Consider the following 21,051-nt stretch of genomic DNA (forward strand, 5'->3'; position numbering starts at 1 on the left):
CAGAATCAATCTTATATGTGCTCTTTCCATGATTGGGGTAACATTTTCTTATCACTTGATTCATAACTTTCTGAAGTGGCAAAATTAGTTCTTATTCCAAACATTTATAATACATAGCTGTCAAGCCATCTGGACCCAGTGGTCTGTTTTAAAACTTTTTTATTGCTCGTGAGATTTGTATTGAAACCAGAGGTCGATTTGGGGGGGATTGCGGGGGATCGCAGTTCCCCCGGGTGAGGTGATGTCAGAGGTCATTTCGAGGGGGATCGCGGGGGATCGCAGTTCCCCCGGGCGAGGTGCAGGGGGGCGGGGCACATGACGAAGCCCCGCCCCTTCTTCCGGCCGCCCCCTTCTTCCAGCCTCATTCTGTTGCAGAAGGAGGAAGAAGCAGGAGGGTAAGTTGGCGTCCTCCCCCTCTGCCTGGCCGAGGCCACTCCACGTGGCCTCCGCAAGGACTCCCAGCCCCATCCAGGAGCTTCCCCGAGGTAGCTGTGTTAGTCTGTTGCTGCAAAATAGTCCAAGAGTTCAAATAGCACCTTTAAGACTAACAAATAGCACCTTTAAGACTAACCTTTAAGACTAAGACTAACTGAGTGGTGGGTGTGGCCTTATGACACACTTCCGGTGATGTCAGGGTGTGTGGCATATGCTAATGAGTTATGCTAATGAGTTCCCCTAGCTCTTTTTCTACGAAACGACCCCTGATTGAAACATTTTGATTCAGTGTATCTCTGTCTTTTACAGTTACACAGTTACTAGTTATTATAGGATAGTATTAGCCTTGTAGAAAGAAAAATGTTTTCTTACTCTTTTTAAATGTTTCTAGCTTGTATGTTTTCCTACCTAGTCCCATTGATATATGGATAATGGAATGGAAATATACATGGAAATATAGTATTGATTATTTTACCATATTTTGATTTGTTATATTTTTTGCTATGATACTCTTTCATGTTTTATATTATATTATGCAATGTCCTAAAAATGTGTTTAACAAATGATGTTTTATGCTTCTCACCTTTCCCTTTGTCCTTTTTCAATTTGTATCCCCTTAAATGGTAAAATAAAAGGTTTTTTTTTTAATTGAAATTTATATCATTGGTTTTGCCTAGCAAAGAAAATTTCACATGGGTGTGTGGTATTTGAGGTTAGAGGATTAAACACACACATATACACACACCATGGGAAAGCTCCACTACAACAGCTAAATAGACAGGTACATGAGCATATTCAGTCTTATCCTTGGTCCATCAAAGTCACTATTATCTATTCACACTGGTAGCTACTCTGCAGGGTCTCAGACTGAAGTCTTTTACATCACTTCCTGGGCTTTTAACTGCAGATGGCAAGGACTGAACCAGGGACCTTCTGCATACCAGGCAGATGCTCTACTACTGAGCCACAGCCTTTCGCCAGTGGGGCATCCCATGGGGGAGGATGGTTGCCTACATGCCCTACTTATAGGAGTAGGCCGGTGACATAGACTCATTCAGGGTGGAAGCCGAGAGTGCTTGGCACCCCCCCAAAAGAAGCCCCTGCCACCCACACTGGAGTGGCTTAGCCGCCCCCAGCCGGCCTGGGCCTGCTTGGCACCCCCCACAAAAGAAGCCCCCACCAGGCTGCCACCCACACTGGAGTGGCCCAGTTACCCACAGCCTGCCCAGGCCGGCCGGGGAAAAGCTCCTCAGTCAGCCTGGGTGTGCTCGACAACCCCTGCAAAAGAAGCCCCGGCCAGGCCACCCACACCGTAGCAAACTGACCCCTTCCAAACTTACCTTTCTGGCTTCTGGCAGTGGCAAGAAGAGGCAGCACGCGTGGCCCCCAGCTTGTCCTGGCCTGATTGAGGGCTGCTGTAAGCAGGTCTTAGCTGCCCTGGCTGCCTGCCTGCCCACCCACCTGACTCTTGGAAAGGGAGGGGGAAACCTCTGCTTTGAAAGTGGGGAGGGTGCAGGTGTGGTGGCAAGCCTTGCGAGCTACAGGAGAGGGCTCCATAAGCTGCACTCTGCTTGCAAGCCATGGTCTGGCCACCCCTGGCTAAGTGAACTTCTGGTTTGAGGCAGCAGGGTTCTCCTCGTTCTAGGCTCATGTAAAATCTTCATTCCCAGAGTTACATTAGAAATAAAATACAAATCTGAAGTCCTCTTTCCTTGGGGTGTAGGGTGACTTGAAGTTGCTGGTGCCCCAGAAAACCTTCTGCTGCATTGTGACTCAAAACCAAAACCAAAACCAAAAATAAATAAATCAAGATGTAGAAATCTGAAATCCATCAGTTTCTTCCTTATGTGCCTTGATGGGTTTGTTTGTTTTTGACTGTGATTGGTGGTGCACGTTGTAAACTTGGAAGTACAAGACAACTGCCATGAATAATTGACACTACGCCTATATTAGGTCTCAAATTCCATCATTTAGAAGTGAGCAGTCACTCTTCAAGCAATTAAAAGTAGCTCTCTGTCCCTCTGCCAGTGCTGCTGTAGGTCCTTTCTGCATTTGCCAGCTGCTCCAGATTTTCTCAGTGTTTGAGTGGAGGCAATTTAATTGCACAGCAAAACAGCATTCAAAGAACCCGGGGCAACAGCAGGCTGAAACCCGGCTGACCACTGAAGGGAGGTCATGTAATGCAGACTGGGGAAAGAAACCAGAATAAAAAGAAGGTTGAAGCCGATTTTAGTGCAGAATGGGGGAAAAAAAACTGGATTAAAAAGGCTGAATTTGATTTTAGTGCAGAATTGCTTAGCGGACACCACAGTGAACATGGATTAAAAGGAGAGAGCAGAAAGGGCTGTAGTCACTTATGTATCCTTCCCTTTATAGCTACCATAGCAGCTTCTCTTTTCTTCTCATTTGAAGAAGGAAGGCACACTGAGCAGGGAGTTGGACTAGATGGCTGGGCTGGCCCCTTCCAACTCTGTTATTCTATGATTCTACGTCCCTTTGCTCTGGATGGGAAAATGAAAGTGCCCTTTCGCATCCACTTCTCCTCCTCCTCATTCACCTGTACACACACACAGACCCTTGCCCTGGTTGGGAAAGGAGAATGCCCTTAACTCCCCCCCCCCCAAACACACACACATCAAAGTTGCTATTTGCTTCTTCCAGGGAAAACACAGACGTAACTGTGTATTTTTCCTTACAGACCCAGTTCCAATTTGGGGTGGGGATGGTGTTTGCATTGGGAAAATATCAAATGAAAGTTTCCAGTACCCATACACGGCAGACGTGACTGGAAATGCTATAATTTTTGGCTTCGTTGCCATTTTGTGACTGGCTCCACCCAGGAAGCCAGAAAGAACTGAGGAAGTCGCTAACAAAGAAGGTCCACTTCAATAAGATCTACCAATAACAAAGGTAGTACATATATAACAGAGGCAGTTTGGAGCTTTAAGCAGATAAACATATTTTTGCCCACTGATGAGAGTTCTACTTAGTGAAAACTTTATTGATAGATGAAACGCAAGGATTTATTCCTAGTACAATTCAGACTGAGACACAAGGATCATCATAGTTGTAAGACTACTAAAAGAATAGACTACAATGGTTTTGCATTAAAGAATAGTTCTGAGGAAGTCCATGCACGAAACGAAGTTCAGCCCGGGATCTTCGTTAGTTGTCTTGTTAGAGTTGTCCTGTTAGTTACTTTCATGCGTATTCATATCATTATATGTACTACCTTTGTCGAGTTGTTTTCTTAGCTATTTTTTGTTAATTGCTCTTTATGTATAGTCACATTGTCACAATGTCACTGTTATTTTGAATTATTACAAGTTATTAGTAGCTCTTATTAAAGTGGATCCACCCAGAAAACTGTGGTGGCTCAAGTGGTTAAGACGCTGAACTGCAGGCTGTGGAAGGTCAGTAGTTCAGCAGTTCAAGACCCGGGTGCCGCAAGATGGGGTGAGCTCCCATCTCTAGTTCCAGCTCCTGCCAACCTAGCAGTTCGAAAGCAAGAAATTGCAAGTAGATAAATAGGTACCACTTCAGTGGGAAGGTAACAGCGTTCCGTGCGCCTTGGTGTTTAGTCATGCCGGCCACATGACCACGGAAATGTATTTGGACAGCGCTGGCTCTTCGGCTTTGAAACGGAGATGAGCACCGCAACCCTAGAGTCGGATTCGACTGGCTTTCGAGCAAGGGAACCTTTGCCTTTTTATCCAGAAAACCACCATTTTGTGACTGGTAATTCCCAAGACTCTTGAAAAAAAAAAATAGCTCAGAGAAACAAAAAGTCTTGCCCTCCCTTGGCATAAGCCATATGCTGCCAGCTGGAACACCCCTGATTGAGTCTAAAAGGTCCATTATGCACGGAGCACTTTTTAGGTGTGAAATGAATATTGTAAATTAGTTGCTGTAGATTTTCCGGGTTGTGTGGCCGTGGTCTTGGCATTGTAGAACCTGATGTTTTGCCAGTAACTGTGACTGGCATCCTCAGAGGTATAAACACAGAAAGATGGAATACTCTCTGTGTCAAGGTGAGAAGAAAATGGTAGGCAGTAAATTTATGTCTACTTCAGAAGGTGGGTAGGGCTGAGTCATTGTCTTGTAGGAGTTCCCTAGGCTATGGACATGCTAATGGAGGAGCTTTCCTGAGGAGGTTCTTTTGTTTCCTGCTTCCTGAGGAGGTTGTTGAAATTCTAATCCTATCTGTACTGCTATTGTCTGATGTTAAACCTTTTTGTGTTTTTCAGGACAGGAAGCCATGTCCTATTTATTTTTAAACTCGCTTCTATCCTGTTGAAATTATGTTTATGTTTGTGAATTTCAATGGCTTCCCTGTGTAATCTGTGTAATTTATATGTGTTAAATTAGGATGTGTAAACCACTTTGTGCCTTGGAAGGAAGCCAAGGAATAAATATTTAAACACATAAATAAATAAACGTGCATCAAGACTCTTGGTTTACAATGAGGCAGAAGTACCAGCAGCTCCGAAGAGGATTTCATCCAGAGACTACCGTGAATAAAACAAGCCTGACTGTTCAGACAGGCCATTTTCTTTGCTCTTCGATCCCATGGATTCAATTGCTGCAAAGCTCAGTCCTGCCATCCAAATAGGAACTATCACAAAACTATGCCTCCTTCACTATTTTAGTTGCCTGCTTGAATGACCCTGGTGGTGACAGGTATTGCACTTCCCAGTTCTGGCAAGTGTTATTTTAAACTTTCTTTTAAACCAAGAGAGCAGAATGAGGGCAGGGAATGAGTAGAGGGTTTGGGTCTCTGTTCCCCACCCTGTGTAACAGTCATACAGGAGCTGCAGGTTTCCCCATTGTCCTGATTCAGACTAGGACCATGGCGTGTTTGCACATGCTGCACCATTTTGCTGACCTGAAATTATTGGGGGGGGGGGAGGAAGCACTGGTTGGCTTTCTGGGAAAGGCCAAGTGTTCCCTGGGATACATGTGGGTTTCTCCAATGGGACACATAACACCAGTATCATATGAACATAAAAGAAACCATGTTGGATCAGGCCAATGGCCCGTCCAGTCCAACACTCTGTGTCACACAGTGGCTTAAACCAAGGTGCCATCAGGAGGTCCACAAGTGGGGCAAGAACTCCAGAAGCCTACACCCACTGTTGCCCCCCCCAAGCACAATAATACAGAGCATCACTGCCCCAGACATAGTGTTCCAGCCAAAAGCCACTGAGAAGAAAGTGTTTTTGGGAGCTCCACCCCCGACTTCAGTCTTTTTGCACCCCAGGATCCCTTGGCTTTCAAAAGTCAGGGGCAAAGATGAAATCCATCCATTTTGATATAAGCAGGGTCTCTTGATTAAAGCAGGAATTCCCCTAGGTACTTTCAAGAAGTAGTGGTTTGACGGACCCAGTGCTCCAAGAGAATATAAATCAAGTGTCTTTTTGTTTGACACTCCAGAGCGCCTCCCACCCATAGCCAACAGCCTACATCAATTATCTGCAGCCAGACCCATTGTCGTGCACATCGTCAGATACTTCTTTTACCACCAGAGGCAATAAACCTCTGAATAACAGTAGTAGGAGGTAATATCTGAGGAAGGCCTCAGATTCTATGCCCTGTTGTTGGACCTCCAGAAGTGGTTGGCCACTTTGTGAGACAGGATGCTGGATTAGATGGACTACTGGCCTGATCCAGCAGGGCTCTTTTTATGCTCTTATCATAGCAAGTTTGAAGGAGGACAGCTTGGATTCAGACATCACAACAGATGCTAAAGCTGCACCACTTAAGAGTGCAGCCCAGAATTCTACCAATGGGAAGCCTGATCTGGCACTTTTGACCAATGCCATCGTGGATCCTAATTCTGTATCAAATTTGGCCAGTAGCAGTACTCCCCCTAGTTGTGCCCAGGTAAATCCAGGTGCATGAGAAGGGAATCTCAAGCCCACCATTTTTGTAGCTGGCTGTGCTCCTGAGCCTTCCTTAAATACTAAAGTCACAGCTTCCACCCCTCCACCTGGGAGTTGGTTCTGCTCTGTAACCCCACCAGTGTGCCCTGCATCAGAGGGCAGCCTGTCACAGGTACCCTCACCCCTGAATTAGCCCAGGGTCCCTAAGAAGGCATTGCTCCTGCGTCTGTGGTCAGTCCTAAGAGGGGACATGGACACACACATATGAACATGGGAGCTGGCCTAAAACATGGGCCCTGGAGGAAGTGGAAACAGAACATGTGTCTTGCCTACATGGAACCTGCCCCCCCCCCCCCGAAGTATCAATGTTCTTTGCATTCCAGCATGTCCCCAATATGGAGATCTTCTTTCTCCAAAAAGTTCTTTTTCTCTCTCTCATGTGTAAATACATTTCTTTATGGCTCCCATCCGGGGTCATACGTCCTTTTAAGTGTAAAAAGTTCCCTGGAAAACAGATTTATGGTCCTCTTCCTGAGCAATTCTCCTGGGTTACCAAAAACTATTAACTTTGAAGTATCAGATAGTATCAGCCATCAACACTCCATGCATCCTCCAGGATGTACCCAATAGGGTGCTATTGCAACATTTGTTTAAGATTTGGAAAACCCCTAACTGAAGATCGAAAACCTTTTGGTTCTTTTGTTCAGACCCATAGCCCTGCCCCTCAGGATACCTTCTATAATCTATAAAAACGGCTGCCCAGCCACGGCTCTGTGTGACACTCTAGGGCACCTAGCAGAGTAGCACCCTCAAACTCACAGTTTGGGTCCCCTTGTCCGTGATATGCTGGTTGTTCACAATCTCTTTCCATTGGACCTCTGCACATCTGCATCTGTAAATATTGCCTCAAACTACCTATATGTCTCTACGCTCCTCTGTTTTGCTGTAGCCTTGTATGTGTGTGTAATTTGATTGATTTGTGTGTATGCTTTGTATTTAAATCAGTATTTTTCAATAAAACAACCTTCTTTCAGCTTAGTCCCAATTATCGGAGAGTTTCTCTCCCTGAAACTGACTGACCCTAGTATACACAGCAGAGGTCATTTCGGGGGGGGGGAACGCAGTTCCCCCGGGTGAGGTACCGGGGGCGGGGCACATGACGAAGCCCCGCCCCCTGCTTCCGGCCGCCCTGCTTCTGGCCCTCATTCAGCCAGGAGGAGGCAGAAGAGGGAGGGTAAGTTGCTTCCTCCCTGCCTCTCCCCAGCCCTGCCTGCCTGGGGCCAGGGAGTGCCTTCGCGGGGCTTCCTTGCACTCCCGCCGGCCTTGCAGGTCCACCGCCGGGCCCCTCATGGGGCTCAGCAGTGGAGCTGCAAGGCCGGCGGTGGCAGCCGGGACCGTTGGGGGCGGGGTGTGTGGCCTTATGACACACTTCCGGTGATGCCATGGGGTGTGGCCTTATGACACACTTCCGGTGATGTCAGGGGGTGTGGCATATGCTAATGAGTTATGCTAATGAGTTCCCCTAGCTCTTTTTCTACGAAATGACCCCTGATACACAGGTGTAAGATCCTGTTACACCTCTTTTGCCAACGCTGTCTCCTCGCTAATTCCCCCATTTAAAAGGAGACAGGCAGTTCAGATAATAGCTCTGGTACCTTCTTCTAGCACTGGCAGCATGAAATTATTGGACTCTCCTCATTAAGACAGGCAGAGTATGCTTTCTCTCTCCCGTTCTACTTCCATTCCCAAACTGACCATATCTCTCTATCTGCCCTCCTTCTATGAACTTCTTCCTCCCCCCTCATCTTCCCAGGTCCTTCCCCATAGCATCTTCATCCGGCTAGGGGCTCCTTCCCTTTTTATTCCCAAAATCCTTTCCCGCTTAGCGTACTTCATCTTTTGGTCCCTTTTAGGGCACCCCCTTGCCTATCTTTTCTCTTTGGGATGGTTTCTCTGAACTAAAAATAACTTTAATTGAATAGTTCGCTTCTAGTAATACAACTGAACACTATGATTGTGGAACATGAATATCCATCATGAACAAAAGGGTTAAAAACTTTTAATGTATACGTAATCCTAAATAAAACAGGTTTTATATATCAAATATGTGTTGCAACAGACTGAGGCAGCTGCCTCGCAGTCGTGACACGCTATTTTATTTAGGATCACATTAAATAGCCCTTCTTCCCACTGCTTTTGTGCTCACAGTCATCGATATAAAACAGAATCGCCACTTCACAGATTCACACAGGGAAGGAAACCACAGTGGCATTTTTGTTAGATCATCATTACTTGCAATGGTGTAGTTTTACTAAAATCTCCCATGATCATATGGTACTAGTCGAAAACTGGGCTAAACTGTAAGCAAAACCACTGGATCTTTTCCAGAGTAGGTGGTTTTGTCGATTACAGTTTAACACTTTCTACTCTTGAGGAGAGAGAAAAAAATCTGCCAGGAGTCAGTACTGGCCTGTAAACAAAGCTTTACTATGCAACAAAGATGAATATGGGGAGATTGTTTACCTTTGGCCGCCTGCCATTTCTTTTAAAATGCAAGTTTTTCTTCTCTGCTTTTTTCTTTCACCATTAAGCCATAAACTGGTGATAACAGAGGTAGTCTGGCTTCCCTGAGTGCAGAAGGCACATAAATGCTAGAACAGAGTAAGCACCCCCTGGCATGCATGCCAAACAGCATCATACTCGATGCACAGGGCCAGTTTACCACCCAAAGGACTGAAGCTGAGCTGAAGGCACCAGGTGTGCCATCAGGGTGCAGCTGACTCCATATACATTCTATCCCTTCTCCACTTTGCTGGGGCACCAACATCATCATAGGTAGACATTGTGTGTGTTTTGGTACTCGGGCAAAAAGGTTACTTACCCCAGTGACAGGAGTGAGCAGTAGTACATTTCTGTGACCTGCAGGATGTCAAGAAGACCTGAACAAGGCTGTTAATGATAGGACATTTGGAGATCATTAATTCATAGGGTTGCCATAGGTTAGAAGCAACTTGACAGAACTTAACACACACGAAGATGTGTGGATAACAGAGTCTGATGAAGACATAATATGAGGACAGTAGAGTGGCTATTGGAACTGTGTATTCCAATAACAGGAACTATAAGATTAAGAAGTACAAGAAAAGTAGTTGCACATCCCTTTGGCGATACCCACTGGCCTCAAAGTTGTTATTGTTCAGTCGCATAGTCGAGTCCGACTCTTCGCAACCCCATGGACCAGCTCCCGCCAGGACTTCCGGTCTTCCGCCGTCCTCTGAAGTTTGCTCAACTTCATGTTCGTTGCATCGATGACACTGTGTAACCATCTCATCCTTTGCTGTCCCCGTCTTCTTTGACCTTCAATCTTTCCCAGCATCAGGGTCTTCTCCAGTGAGTGCTCCCTTCTCATTTGGTGGCCAAAGTATTTGAGCTTCAGTTTCATTATCTGGCCTTCCAGGGAACAGTCAGGGTTTATTTCTTTTAGGATGGACTGATTTGATCTTCTTGCAGTCCAAGGGACTCTCAAGAGTCTTCTCCAGCACCATAGTTCAAAAGAATCTATTCTTCGGCGCTCGGCCTTCCTTATAGTCCAACTCTCACAGCCGTACATGACTACTGGGAATACCATTGCTTTGACCATGCGGACTTTTGTTGGCAGGGTGATGTACTTAGCATTAAATCCTGATGAGAGAGATCCTAATTTTTTCCACCATTACAACTGGCCATTAGCCTTCCTCAAGTAACTTGAAATTAGCCTGAATTATCCAGTGGCTGAGCTTTGTATTATTGCCACTGGGTGTTCCAGATTAGTGCACTGTTAACTACCTATATTAGACTCACAAAACCTTATTAACATTGTTTTTATAAGCGTCCAGTCGACCTTGCGTACCTTTCCGAGAGGTGTGTTTTTGCTTTAATCAAGCAAAGACTTATTGATATTGAGATGCAAGAACTTAGAAGTCTTGCCTCTGGTAGATGTTCCCCTTTGTGGTGGGGGATGTCCACTAATGGTGTTTTGGCTGAGTACTTCTCCAGCTTGACTATTTCTGAGCATCGGAGGGCATTTATGTTAGCTCGTTTTAATGTTCTTCCCTCTGCGGTACTGTACGGGAGGTTTAAAAAAATGCTATATTCCTCTAGGCTTTGTTCTTGCGGTCTGGGGGAGATAGAAAGTACTGAACATGATCTCCTGCACTGTATATTTTACTGTGATATTCGTGCCATATATATAGAACCTCTGCTACAAATTCACACGAGTCAATCTGATGTTTGCAAGACAGGTTTTTTTTACTATCTTCCCATAACTCTGAGATCATTGATTTGGTGGCTAAATTTCTATGTTGTGCCACCAAGAGGAGAGGAATGTTTCAACTCCAGCAATGAAGGTTGTACCCTTTATCCCTTGATGATCTATGTTTTGTTGTGATGCCAATAAAGGTAGCTGATGATGATGTTAACTGCTTGGTACCAATTAAAGGTCCTTGAATGTGTAAATTATGTGTGATGTCATTTGGGGTATAAGACCCTCTGCCCTTCCTGGTTTAATCGTAATTTCCCGTTTTAATTGCAATAAACAGATATTCTTCTAACTCATTGGACTCTGACTGTGTGATTGCAATTCGGGGTCAAGGTGGAGAAGTGGGGAATCAAACCCGGTTCTTCATATTAGAGTCTGCTGCTCTTCACCACTACACCACACTGCCTCTTTGGTTCAACACTTTGAACCAGGAGCTGGCTCACAGGACTCCACAGCTCGGAGGAAGCATTGTAGCCAGTGTTCCCCCTAAGCTAAGCTAGTGTGAGCCAGCTCACAGTTTCTTAGCCTCCAGCACACACATTTTTTGTCTTTGCCCAGGAAGGAGGACTCCAGAGCCAACCGATTTAGGCAGCAGCCAGATCACCCTGCCCACCACTTTAATGCCAGGAACTCGCAAAGTAGGATTTCTGCTCGCAGGAATCAGAGGGAGCACGGACAACTACACTGGACTCCCGGCTCCAGCCATTCGAGAGGGATGCAGAACGGCGCACTGTCACGTCTGTCGCCGCCTGAGCACCGGGTCTCTCCCACACACACACAGGCTGGCATAGTGGTTAAGTATGTAATCTGGGAGAACTGGGTTTGATTCCCCCACTCCTTGGGTCAGCCATAAATTCTCTCAGGGCTGTCCTTGAAAAAAAGCAGTTTCTGTCAAGAGCTCTCTCAGCCCCGCCTACCTCACAGGGTGTCTGTTGTGGGGAGGGGGAGGGAAAGCTTCCCTTGCACGCTGCACTCACCCTGTGTGAAGTCTTGGGGCTTTCTGAGCCAGCCTCCTGTGCTGCTTCTGCGCACTTTCAGTGTCGCACCATGTACCCGCCCATCCACCCAACTTCCCCCACACCGGATGGCTGGAGAAGGCAGCACTGGACCGGCATGCTGGAGGAGAAGGTGGTGCAGCCCCCCCAACTGGCAAGCCTGTAAAAACTCCCCCCGCCCCACTGACAGCTATGGCTCCCAGCCGTTGGCCCCACCAAGGCTTCTCTCCTCCCCAACAGCGGCAAGGAGCCTGCTCCACCCCACCCAGCTCCACGCGCGGCGGCAAGGAGCCGGCTCACCCCCACCAAGCTCCGCAGCAGTTCCCAACGGTAAATCCATTTCCTACGCATGCGCACAGAACGCGGTTTACTTTGGGGAGGATTTAAGTATTCCCCCTATATTTTTTAAAACATGTCAGATTTTTGTGCACACCTGGGGAGTACCCCAAGTGTGCAGGAATATCTGTTGACCCTCCATGTCCCCCAGATCTGTGGAAATAAGTACCCGCACGCAGGGGGCCATGTTGGGAATTAGATATATAGATGTCATTTGGGGTATAAGACCTTCTGCCCTTCCTGGTTAAGGCAGAATAGAACTTGGTGTTGCTAAGTGCTGTTAAGGTACTCAGCCCTGTATTTCCTGTTTTAATTGCAATAAACAGATATTCATCTATAAGCGTCCTGTGCACAGAACTGTATGATGGCATGAAGGGACAGGCTGCCGAGGGTCACTTTTCTGCCCCACTTCTCTGCTGGCTGCATCAAAGGCATCTTCGGTTCTTGAGTCAGAGATGCTTAAATAGTACCATTGTGTGTATAGATTTTGTGTTATTAAAAAAGTGTGTGTGTGTGGGGGAGAAGCCCTGTGGTGTTTTCTTCCTACAACAAACAGTGCCCCATATTCTCAGGTTTAAGCAGAACGAATGAACACACACACACACACACACTTTTTAGTGAGAGAAATATTTTAAACCCAAGATTACACAACAATTTCAAATCACTTATAGGGATTTGAACCACCATTACACATTGCTCCATGATACATTAAAGAATAACACAATTCAGCTCGAATCCCACTGAAAATTTCAACTGACTAGAAGGAATCACACCAGCAGAGCGTTACACTTCCTTGCTTCCTCCTTCCACCATAGCCCCAAACACCCCACAATGCTGCCCCTGGAGGCAGGGGAATCCCAGGCGTGGATTCAGTAGTCTAAATGGGAGGGGGGATAGCAAAAATTGCCCCTTTTCCATCAGCAGAAATCCCGTGTCATCCAAACAGCTGTGTGGAAAGAGCTTTCCTAAGCAAGAGCCAGCATCATTAGATAAAACCTGAAGAGCCATGTTTACTCTGAAGCAAGTTCTGACACTTACTTCCAAGCAAGTATGTTTGGGATTGCAGTATCAAAATGCATCTGTAGGGGGCATATTTTGAGAAATGTTAAACTCTCAGGTGCTCAGTAACCTTCCCTTTTTCACAGATGTTGGCTGGAAGCAAGGAAATAGATTCCTCCTCTGAGACTCAAAGCTGGTAGTAACTGCTATAAGTCTGGTTCTGATGGCCGGCCCTGCCTCTGCAGCTGTCATTTTGTCACTTTGCACAGCTGCTTTAAATGCTACTACTAAAAATGCCTCTTTAGAGGCAATACTTTGCTGTGTTTTGTATATTTACCTCTTAAAGAGGTATACAGAAAGATGGGGGCAAGTGATGGTTGTACAAGCTGGTCTCAAGAGTAACTTCAGATAAGAATAAGCCTGAAAAAGCAGTCACCACCCATCAATCACATTGACATCTGGGGTCTTTTTGTTTTGTTAGAGGCAATACAGAAACAGGAGGGCAGGGCAAATGAATGAATGCAGATCCTTTAAAAAGAAAAAGAAAAGAGGTGGATGGGTAGGAAAAAAAATGGATGAATGATCTACTTGCGCCACTTTCTTGCCAGAGAGTGACCACGCAAATATAAAGATTTAGGCAATTATGACAGACAAGAAAATTAGTCTTTATTTCAATTAACATTTCTTGGCATTAGGCAGATATTAAATAACACTGGAATGCACAAGACTATTAACAGAGATTGACAACAAAAAGGTAGAAGGACCCTAGCGCATGTATACGCATGTGTGTGTATAATCACTTCATCTCACTCCCCCAAAAGCCATTTTAATGCTGCAGCCACTGCAAGTGGCACAGCAGTGAGATACGCAGAAGCAGAACTAGTCCTTGTTAGATTTCATTAATACTGTAAATGCTCAATCAATGATAAAAACGAACCAAGTGTTGCAGTCAGTAATTATACAGTGTTCTAGCCACAAACAACTAATCATGTAATGTCTTAACAGCAATTGTGCTATTGCATAAATATCACAATTTAAAAAAAAGGTTTGAATAAACACAGACAACTAGATGAAGCATGAATTCTACTTGATATATTAAATATGACCTAAATATTAAAATTTTACTTCACCATATATATATAGTTTATATATATATATATACACACACACACATATATTTAAAAAGAATGTAAAGACCATTATGTAAGTGCAAGCAATTTTCCAGAAAGGAAATTGGTATCATGCTTTTAAAAAAAATCTACTTAATTTAGTCCACATTTCATAGCCATTTTCTGGGAAGCAAATTAATTGCCTGACATTTGCTGTGTTGGACAAAAATAATATATAGCATCTATTCTTAAGGGCTACTATAAAGTCACCCACTCATATTAACCAAGTGATGTGCAATCAACCCCTTTAACCTGTATGTAAACATACCCTTATGTTACATGTGGAGAGTGAATCACAACATTGTACGGGGTAAGAAAAATAGACCTGAAATTGTAGAAGTAGGAGTTGCATCAATGTTGTTGAGAGGTTCTCTTTCACTTGGATATACAGACAATCTGGCAGTGGCACCTCATCCACTAACCACTGAGGAATGGTTGAGAAGGCATCTATTTTACGAGCGAAGCTTGAACAACAAGCCAGTAATTTTCTTTGCAAACTGTTCAGGAGTTTAAATTAGAACTGACTTGCACTGCTTGGATCACACTGTAACAACCGCACGATCGAGGGATCACTTTTGGCACCTTTAATAAACTCTTCAAGTGACAGTTTACCTTGGAAGAAGAAGAAAAAAGCAAGCAAATTACTTTCGTGTCCAAAAAAGGCAGCCAAATTTGATGTACAAATAACAAACTGTGTGACTGAAGGATTAAAAATGTGTGCTCAGCTGCGAAAGAGTTTTAGGTGGAATATATACTCCTGAATTAATAAGTCAGGCAGTTACCATGACAAACCAGTCTGCTGAGGTTGCATTTAGATGAGATTTGGTAAACTTAGTGTTAGGTTGTGTCACCAGCTGTAACACACACCAGTTTCAGATAATGGCCTCTGGACCATCCCTTTCACAGGATTCTTATTCAGGAAAATCTAGCAGACCAAGGAAATGTTGATACAATCTAGGGTACAGAATAATAATAATGGGAATAAGGACCAAATAAGATTTTCACATCCTGTTACAAATCCAAACCAATCATGGCAAATACAACAATATGGGCCAATTTAATGGAATCCACATGGAAACCATGTAGGGATCGATTATTTCCTTGAATAGACCACTTGCAGAGGTGAAAACTTGAATAAATCCAGAGGGATGAATCTCACACAGAGATTTTTTGAAACTAGTATCACCTTCATCCACTCTAGCAGTGACATATGAACCAAAGTGCAGCCAAAGTATTTGCAATTCAGTGATCATTAAATCCGTCTACCGCATCGTAACTTGGCTATCTGAATCACACTTTCAAATCAAGGCGGAGCTAAAATAAGGGGTTCCTCCTGCAAATGGTATGTCCTTATACTACCTCTTAGTAATATCTAGTAAATAGCATGCTTTTATATGATGCAGGGAGTTTCCCTGCTATTACTGGCAGTAGCTAATAATTGGTGCTGGCAAACTCACAGCATGATGATGGGTAAAGGAAAAAGATCAACAGTTCCTAAAATATGAAGTGCCACCCATCAAGCACTATCATTATATCAGCTTATTTAATATCTGATTGGGGGAGTTCAAAGATCTCTCCTACACGTTCCCCCCCCCCCAAAAAATAAAAAGTCTGCTGCTCTCTTTTTCACACACCTCATATACGGGCCAGGTCTATACATTACACAATGTGGCAATAAAGTCTTGAACTCTTCAAGTTGCAGATATGGGATCCCATTTTTAAATGTTCCCCTAAATTAAAGAGTCCCCTGCAAGTAGATAGTTGGTTAAGAAGAGAGCTAATATCCCCTTTCCCTGATGCGCAAATGTTTCTACTTGTGGGGAACACTCAAGTTCTACCACCACTTGGGGGGGGGGGGAATGACACAGTTCTACCACCAGAGCATTCTCTCTCGCCTCTGCTGTACGTACAGAGCTGCATAGACCTGCAAAAGAAGTTATGCAGCTATTTTTGCCCAAGCAGGGGAGGAAGTTAGGGAACATTTTTAGAGCAGATGACTGAGATCTGGGTTGATCTTCTGTTCTTTTCTGTTTGCAAGGATCTAGCATGGGTGGGGCCAGAGACATGAGCCAAAGGGCTCATGGCTATTGGCTCTTCGCCTGAGACCTTAAGTGGGTCAGTACAGTGGATTCAGGACGAGCCTAAGATGTGCTGCACTGTATTTTTAGATGTCGTTTCCTGTCTGTTTATCTAAATTGTATGTTTGTAAATTGTATTCTGTAGGTTGCTCTGGGTCTTCTTTGAGAGAAAAGAGGGATTTAAATACTGAAATAAACAAAGCACAGATGACCTCTACAAGGCATCGTTTCATAACTGTGTTTGTTCAAACAATGTGGCAGGGCTGGAAAAAGTACAGCTGGAATATATGCTGCTGTTCATTTTTCTAACAGCCACACGAAGGTCAACATTAGAAAGCCATTATCTTGTGCAGCAGCCATGAATAAAGCCCTGTGCACATGCTGTAAATGTGGAGGAGGGACAAATGCTATGGTCTCACATCCTGCATGTAACGAAGTGCCACTGACCATGTCCATATTCACTCAATGTAGGCATCTCACCTAAAAGCTGTGCACGTGGCTGGTTCCATCCCAGTGATGAGGACGATGAATTCTCCACAGTTCCCAATCACAGGGAGAGAGTTGACATGCAGTTAGGCTCTGCATCCATGTCCAACTGAACATATGTAAGAAGGACACAGTGCAGCCAGGCAGTGCATTGATCTCGTGCACCAATTAACCATGCAGGGTCACAGTTACCCCTTCTACTTTGGTTCTTCCACAGCTGGTGTGGCAACAGGGTACATTGGGCAGTATTCTTCTTTCCCTTTTTTGGAGATTTTATATATACTCATAGATGTGCTTCAGACTTCAGGAAAAGAAATTACTAGAGTTTATAAAACATTGGCTTTTCCAAATGTCTCAGTGACAAACGCGTATCAATGATCCAAGTAGGCAATTAAGCACAATGCATTCTGAGGCAAGTCTTAACCCACTTCCACTTGTTCCAATTGTGGAAAAAACTTCCTCTACATTTGTTTTGCCAAAGGGAAGGATATTCATGTTGAAGTTGTGGGCTGCTTTGCATCTCATAAATTCAAAAAAGAGGGCCTTGATACTCTGAATGCCATTAGCCTCAAATGCAATAAACATAGAGCATCTTGATAGAATTCACTTGTGGGGAGTTTTCCATTACACCCATTCTATCTGCCATTTATTATTACTATTACTGATTTTGATGACAATTTGCACATATTTCTTTATCATTAAAGGATTAGTGATTCATAGCTAGTCTTCCTGCAACAATATCACTGTTCTATTCAGTCATAACTGGATTAGCTATATGTTCATGGTATGAGTGAAACAGTGGCTTGAACCCAGATGTAAGTTTTGATAATCACAACCTGGCTGGAGGCATTACTGAATCAAATATATAAAAGGTATTCAAATCTAAGCATTATAATGCCTCAGGCTAGACTGGGACAAACCCCGTTGGAGAAACATCTAGTTTGGTGGCAGTTTGAGACCTCAGCTACTTATTAAAAACTGATGTCAAGATCTCCAAGGACCAGGACGGTGAGACAATTTCCAGGAAACAACAGTGGACTGAATGCTTTCTTCCAGAGACTTAAGTGCCCACCTGTGTGGAGATACTTAAAGAACACCTCTGTCCTGCCTTATCTGCTTTGAATAATAAGCACCATAACACCTGGAAGAGCCAACTTCAAAACGGACCTTTGGATACTCACTGTGAAGGGTCCTTCTCCTCTGAGGAAACAAGGACATCTTGTGGGTGATCCCCACTGTCCTATCAGAGAGGCAGGAACTAGTTTTATTCCTCTTCCTGTTTGGTGAGGGAATCACCCTTTCCTCAGTTCGGATAACTCCAAAAATCAGTAAACTAGATAACTCTTAATCTACATGTAATAGAAACTTGAGAACGTTGAACACACAAGAATGAGAACACCGCCTTTCCTCAGTTCGGATAACTCCAAAAAGCAGTAAACTAGATAACTCAACCTACATGTAATAGAAACTTGAGAACGTTAAACACACAAGAATGAGAACACTGATAGGTAAGAGGAAGCTTATGTGAGACAGGGAAAGAAACAGACTGAAGCATGATTTACAATGACTTTGGGAGGGGCAAGATGTCCTCCTTTCCTTGGAAAAGAAGGACACTTCACATTGAGTATCCAGAGGTCTGTTCTCTCTCTGAGGAAGAGGACATCTTGTGGGACCTCACACAACAGTGAATTTTAACAATTGGGCAGGTCATTGCCTTTGTCAGGAACTATGTGCTGCAAGATTCTTCTGCCAAAGGCTGCATTGGCCGAATCACATAGGTTCATTTTGTAGTGCCTCAAAAATAGCAAGATTGATTACCTGTTGCTGCTCTGCATACTTCCCCAACTGACACATGTTTAGTGAAAGCTGCATTTGTGGCAGCACTCCTTACTGAATGCGCTATCCCAGGTCTTCTACCTTGAGGGACTTGTAGGCCTCAATGACGCATGCTTTAAGCGTAGCACTAATTGCTGCTTTTGATATCTTCCCACCTATGTTAGGAGCAGAGATGTTCATGAATAAGGAATCCATTTTCCTGAATTGCTCAGTTCTAACTAGGTAGGTCCTGAGAGTCCATCTGACATCCGGTGTATGCCAAAGTTGCTCCTTGAGGTGTATGAGATTCAGACAGAATGACTGAAGGCCTATGAAATTTGGAATTGACCTTAGGTTGGAAGGTAGGACCTGTTCTGAGAACTACTTTGTCCTTGTGGAAGGTGCATAACTCAGACTTGACCAATACGGCACCCAATTCTGGGACCCTTTGAGCTGAAGTCATCGCTACAAGAAAGATAGTCTTCACTCTCAGCCAGCGTAAAGCTATTACTGTAATTGGTTCAAATGGATATCTAGTCAGGGCTGATAAAACTGTGTGTAGCTTCCATGTCAGAAATCTATGCATCTGAGGTGGTATATATGTATATGAGGATGATTGGATAAATTGCTACCCTCGATTTGTGGAAGAACTGATGCGAATGCAGCTACTTGTCTTCTAAGCGTGGAGGGTTTGAGTCCTATAGTCAAGCCATCTTGTAGAAATGCCAATATCACTTCCAAGAAAGGGCTGAATGTATTGACTTTCTCATGCACCATCTACCAAATTCATTCCAAAAGTTGTTGTATATTTTAATACCTGATGGTCTTCTAGAGGTTTTCTTGGATGATGCCGCTGTCCTGGACCCATTCCACTCTGGCTTCTGCCCTGCCCATGGGACAGAGACAATGCTAGTTGCCCTTGCAGATGACCTCCAGGGACATCTGGATTGGGGAAGGTCAGCACTGCTGTTGCTTCTTGATCTAACAGCAGTGTTCAACATGGTTGACTACGACCTTCTGACCCACCGCCTCACTGATGCTGGAATATGGGGGACTGCCTTACAATGGCTTTCCTCCTTCCTTCATGGTCGGGGACAGAGGATGGTACTCGGAGAGAAATTGTCCCAGCAACACCCACTAAAATGTGGGGTGCTGCAAGGGGCTATCCTCTCCCTGATGTTATTCAACATCTACATGTGCCCCCGTGCCCAGTTAGTCTAGGGGTATGGGCTGGGTTGTCATCAATATGCTGATGACCCCCAGCTCTATCTGCTGATGGATGGATAGACCCAGAGGTACTGGACAGGACATTACAGGCTGTGACTGGACGGTTTAAACAGAGCCAACTGAAACTGAATCCAATGAAGATGGAGGTCCTTGTACCTGAGTCGTGGGGAGCTGAGATTGGGAATCCAGCTCCGAACCCTTGGCAGGGAGTAAGCAGTGAAGTGGCTAAATTTGCGGATGATACAAAGTGAAGTGGCTAAATTTGCGGATGATACAAAGTTGTTCGGGGTGGTGAAAACCAGTGAGGATTGTGAGGCACTCCAAGGGGATCTGTCAAGGATGGGCGAGTGGGCGTCAACATGGCAAATGGGGTTCAATGTGGCCAAGTGCAAGGTGATGCACATTGGAGCCAAAAATCCTAAATATAAATACACATTGATGGGGTCTGAACTGGCAGAGACTGAGCAAGAGAGAGATCTTGGAGTTGTAGTGGATAACTCACTGAAAATGTCGAGACAGTGTGTGACTGCAATAAAGAAGGCCAATGCTATGCTGGGGATTATTAGGAAGGGTATTGAAAACAGATCAGCCAATATAATAATGCCCCTATATAAATCAATGGTGAGACCTCATTTGGAATACTGTGTGCAGTTCTGGGCACCACACCTTAAAAAGGATATTATAGCTTTGGAAAAAGTGCAGAAAAGGGCAACTCGAATGATAAAAGGGTTGGAACACTTTCCCTATGAGGAAAGGTTAAAGCGCTTAGGGCTCTTTAGCTTGGAGAAAAGACGACTGAGGGGTGACATGATCGAGGTTTATAAGATTATGCATGGGAAAGAGCAGGTAAAGAAAGAGGTACTTTTCTCCCTTTCTCACAATACAAGAACTCGTGGGCACTCCATGAAACTGCAGAGCGGTCGGGTTAGAACGGATAAAAGGAAGTACTTCTTCACCCAAAGAGTGATTAACACATGGAATTCACTGCCACAGGAAGTGGTGGGTGCTACAAGCATGGACGGCTTCAAAAGGGAATTAGATAAGCATATGGAGCAGAGGTCCATCAGTGGCTATTAGCCACAAGGTATAGCTAGGGGCTCTGGGGCAAGTGATGCTCTGTCTTCTTGGTGCTTGGGGGGGGTCAACAGTGGGAGGGCTTCTAATGTCCTGGCCCCACTGCTGGACCTCCTGATGGCACTGGTATTTCTGGCCACTGTGTGACACAGAGTGTTGGACTGGATGGGCCTTTGGCCTGATCCAACATTGGCGTCTCTTATGTTCTTATGTTCTTAAATGTAGGAGCAGGACCAGGGTACTTTAATCCATCAGGGA

The 21,051-nt window shown here is 44.6% G+C and overlaps 1 protein-coding gene across 3 annotated transcripts in view; it reads right to left on the reverse strand.

Annotated features, from left to right (window-relative positions):
• Positions 1 to 14,241: 14,241 nt before the first annotated feature.
• HPCAL1 (hippocalcin like 1) overlaps positions 14,242 to 21,051 on the reverse strand; it is a 129,119-nt gene continuing 122,309 nt past the window's right edge. For all 3 annotated transcript variants that reach the window (XM_015425740.1, XM_015425738.1, XM_015425739.1), the window contains exon 4: positions 14,242 to 14,725. In XM_015425740.1, coding sequence (XP_015281226.1) covers positions 14,628 to 14,725 — 98 coding nt within the window. In that variant the 3' untranslated portion in view covers positions 14,242 to 14,627. The remainder of the gene's footprint in view (positions 14,726 to 21,051) is intronic.

This window comes from Gekko japonicus, unplaced genomic scaffold (genome assembly GCF_001447785.1).
Source record: "Gekko japonicus isolate JY-2015 unplaced genomic scaffold, Gekko_japonicus_V1.1 scaffold1691, whole genome shotgun sequence".
Lineage (NCBI taxonomy): Eukaryota > Metazoa > Chordata > Lepidosauria > Squamata > Gekkonidae > Gekko > Gekko japonicus.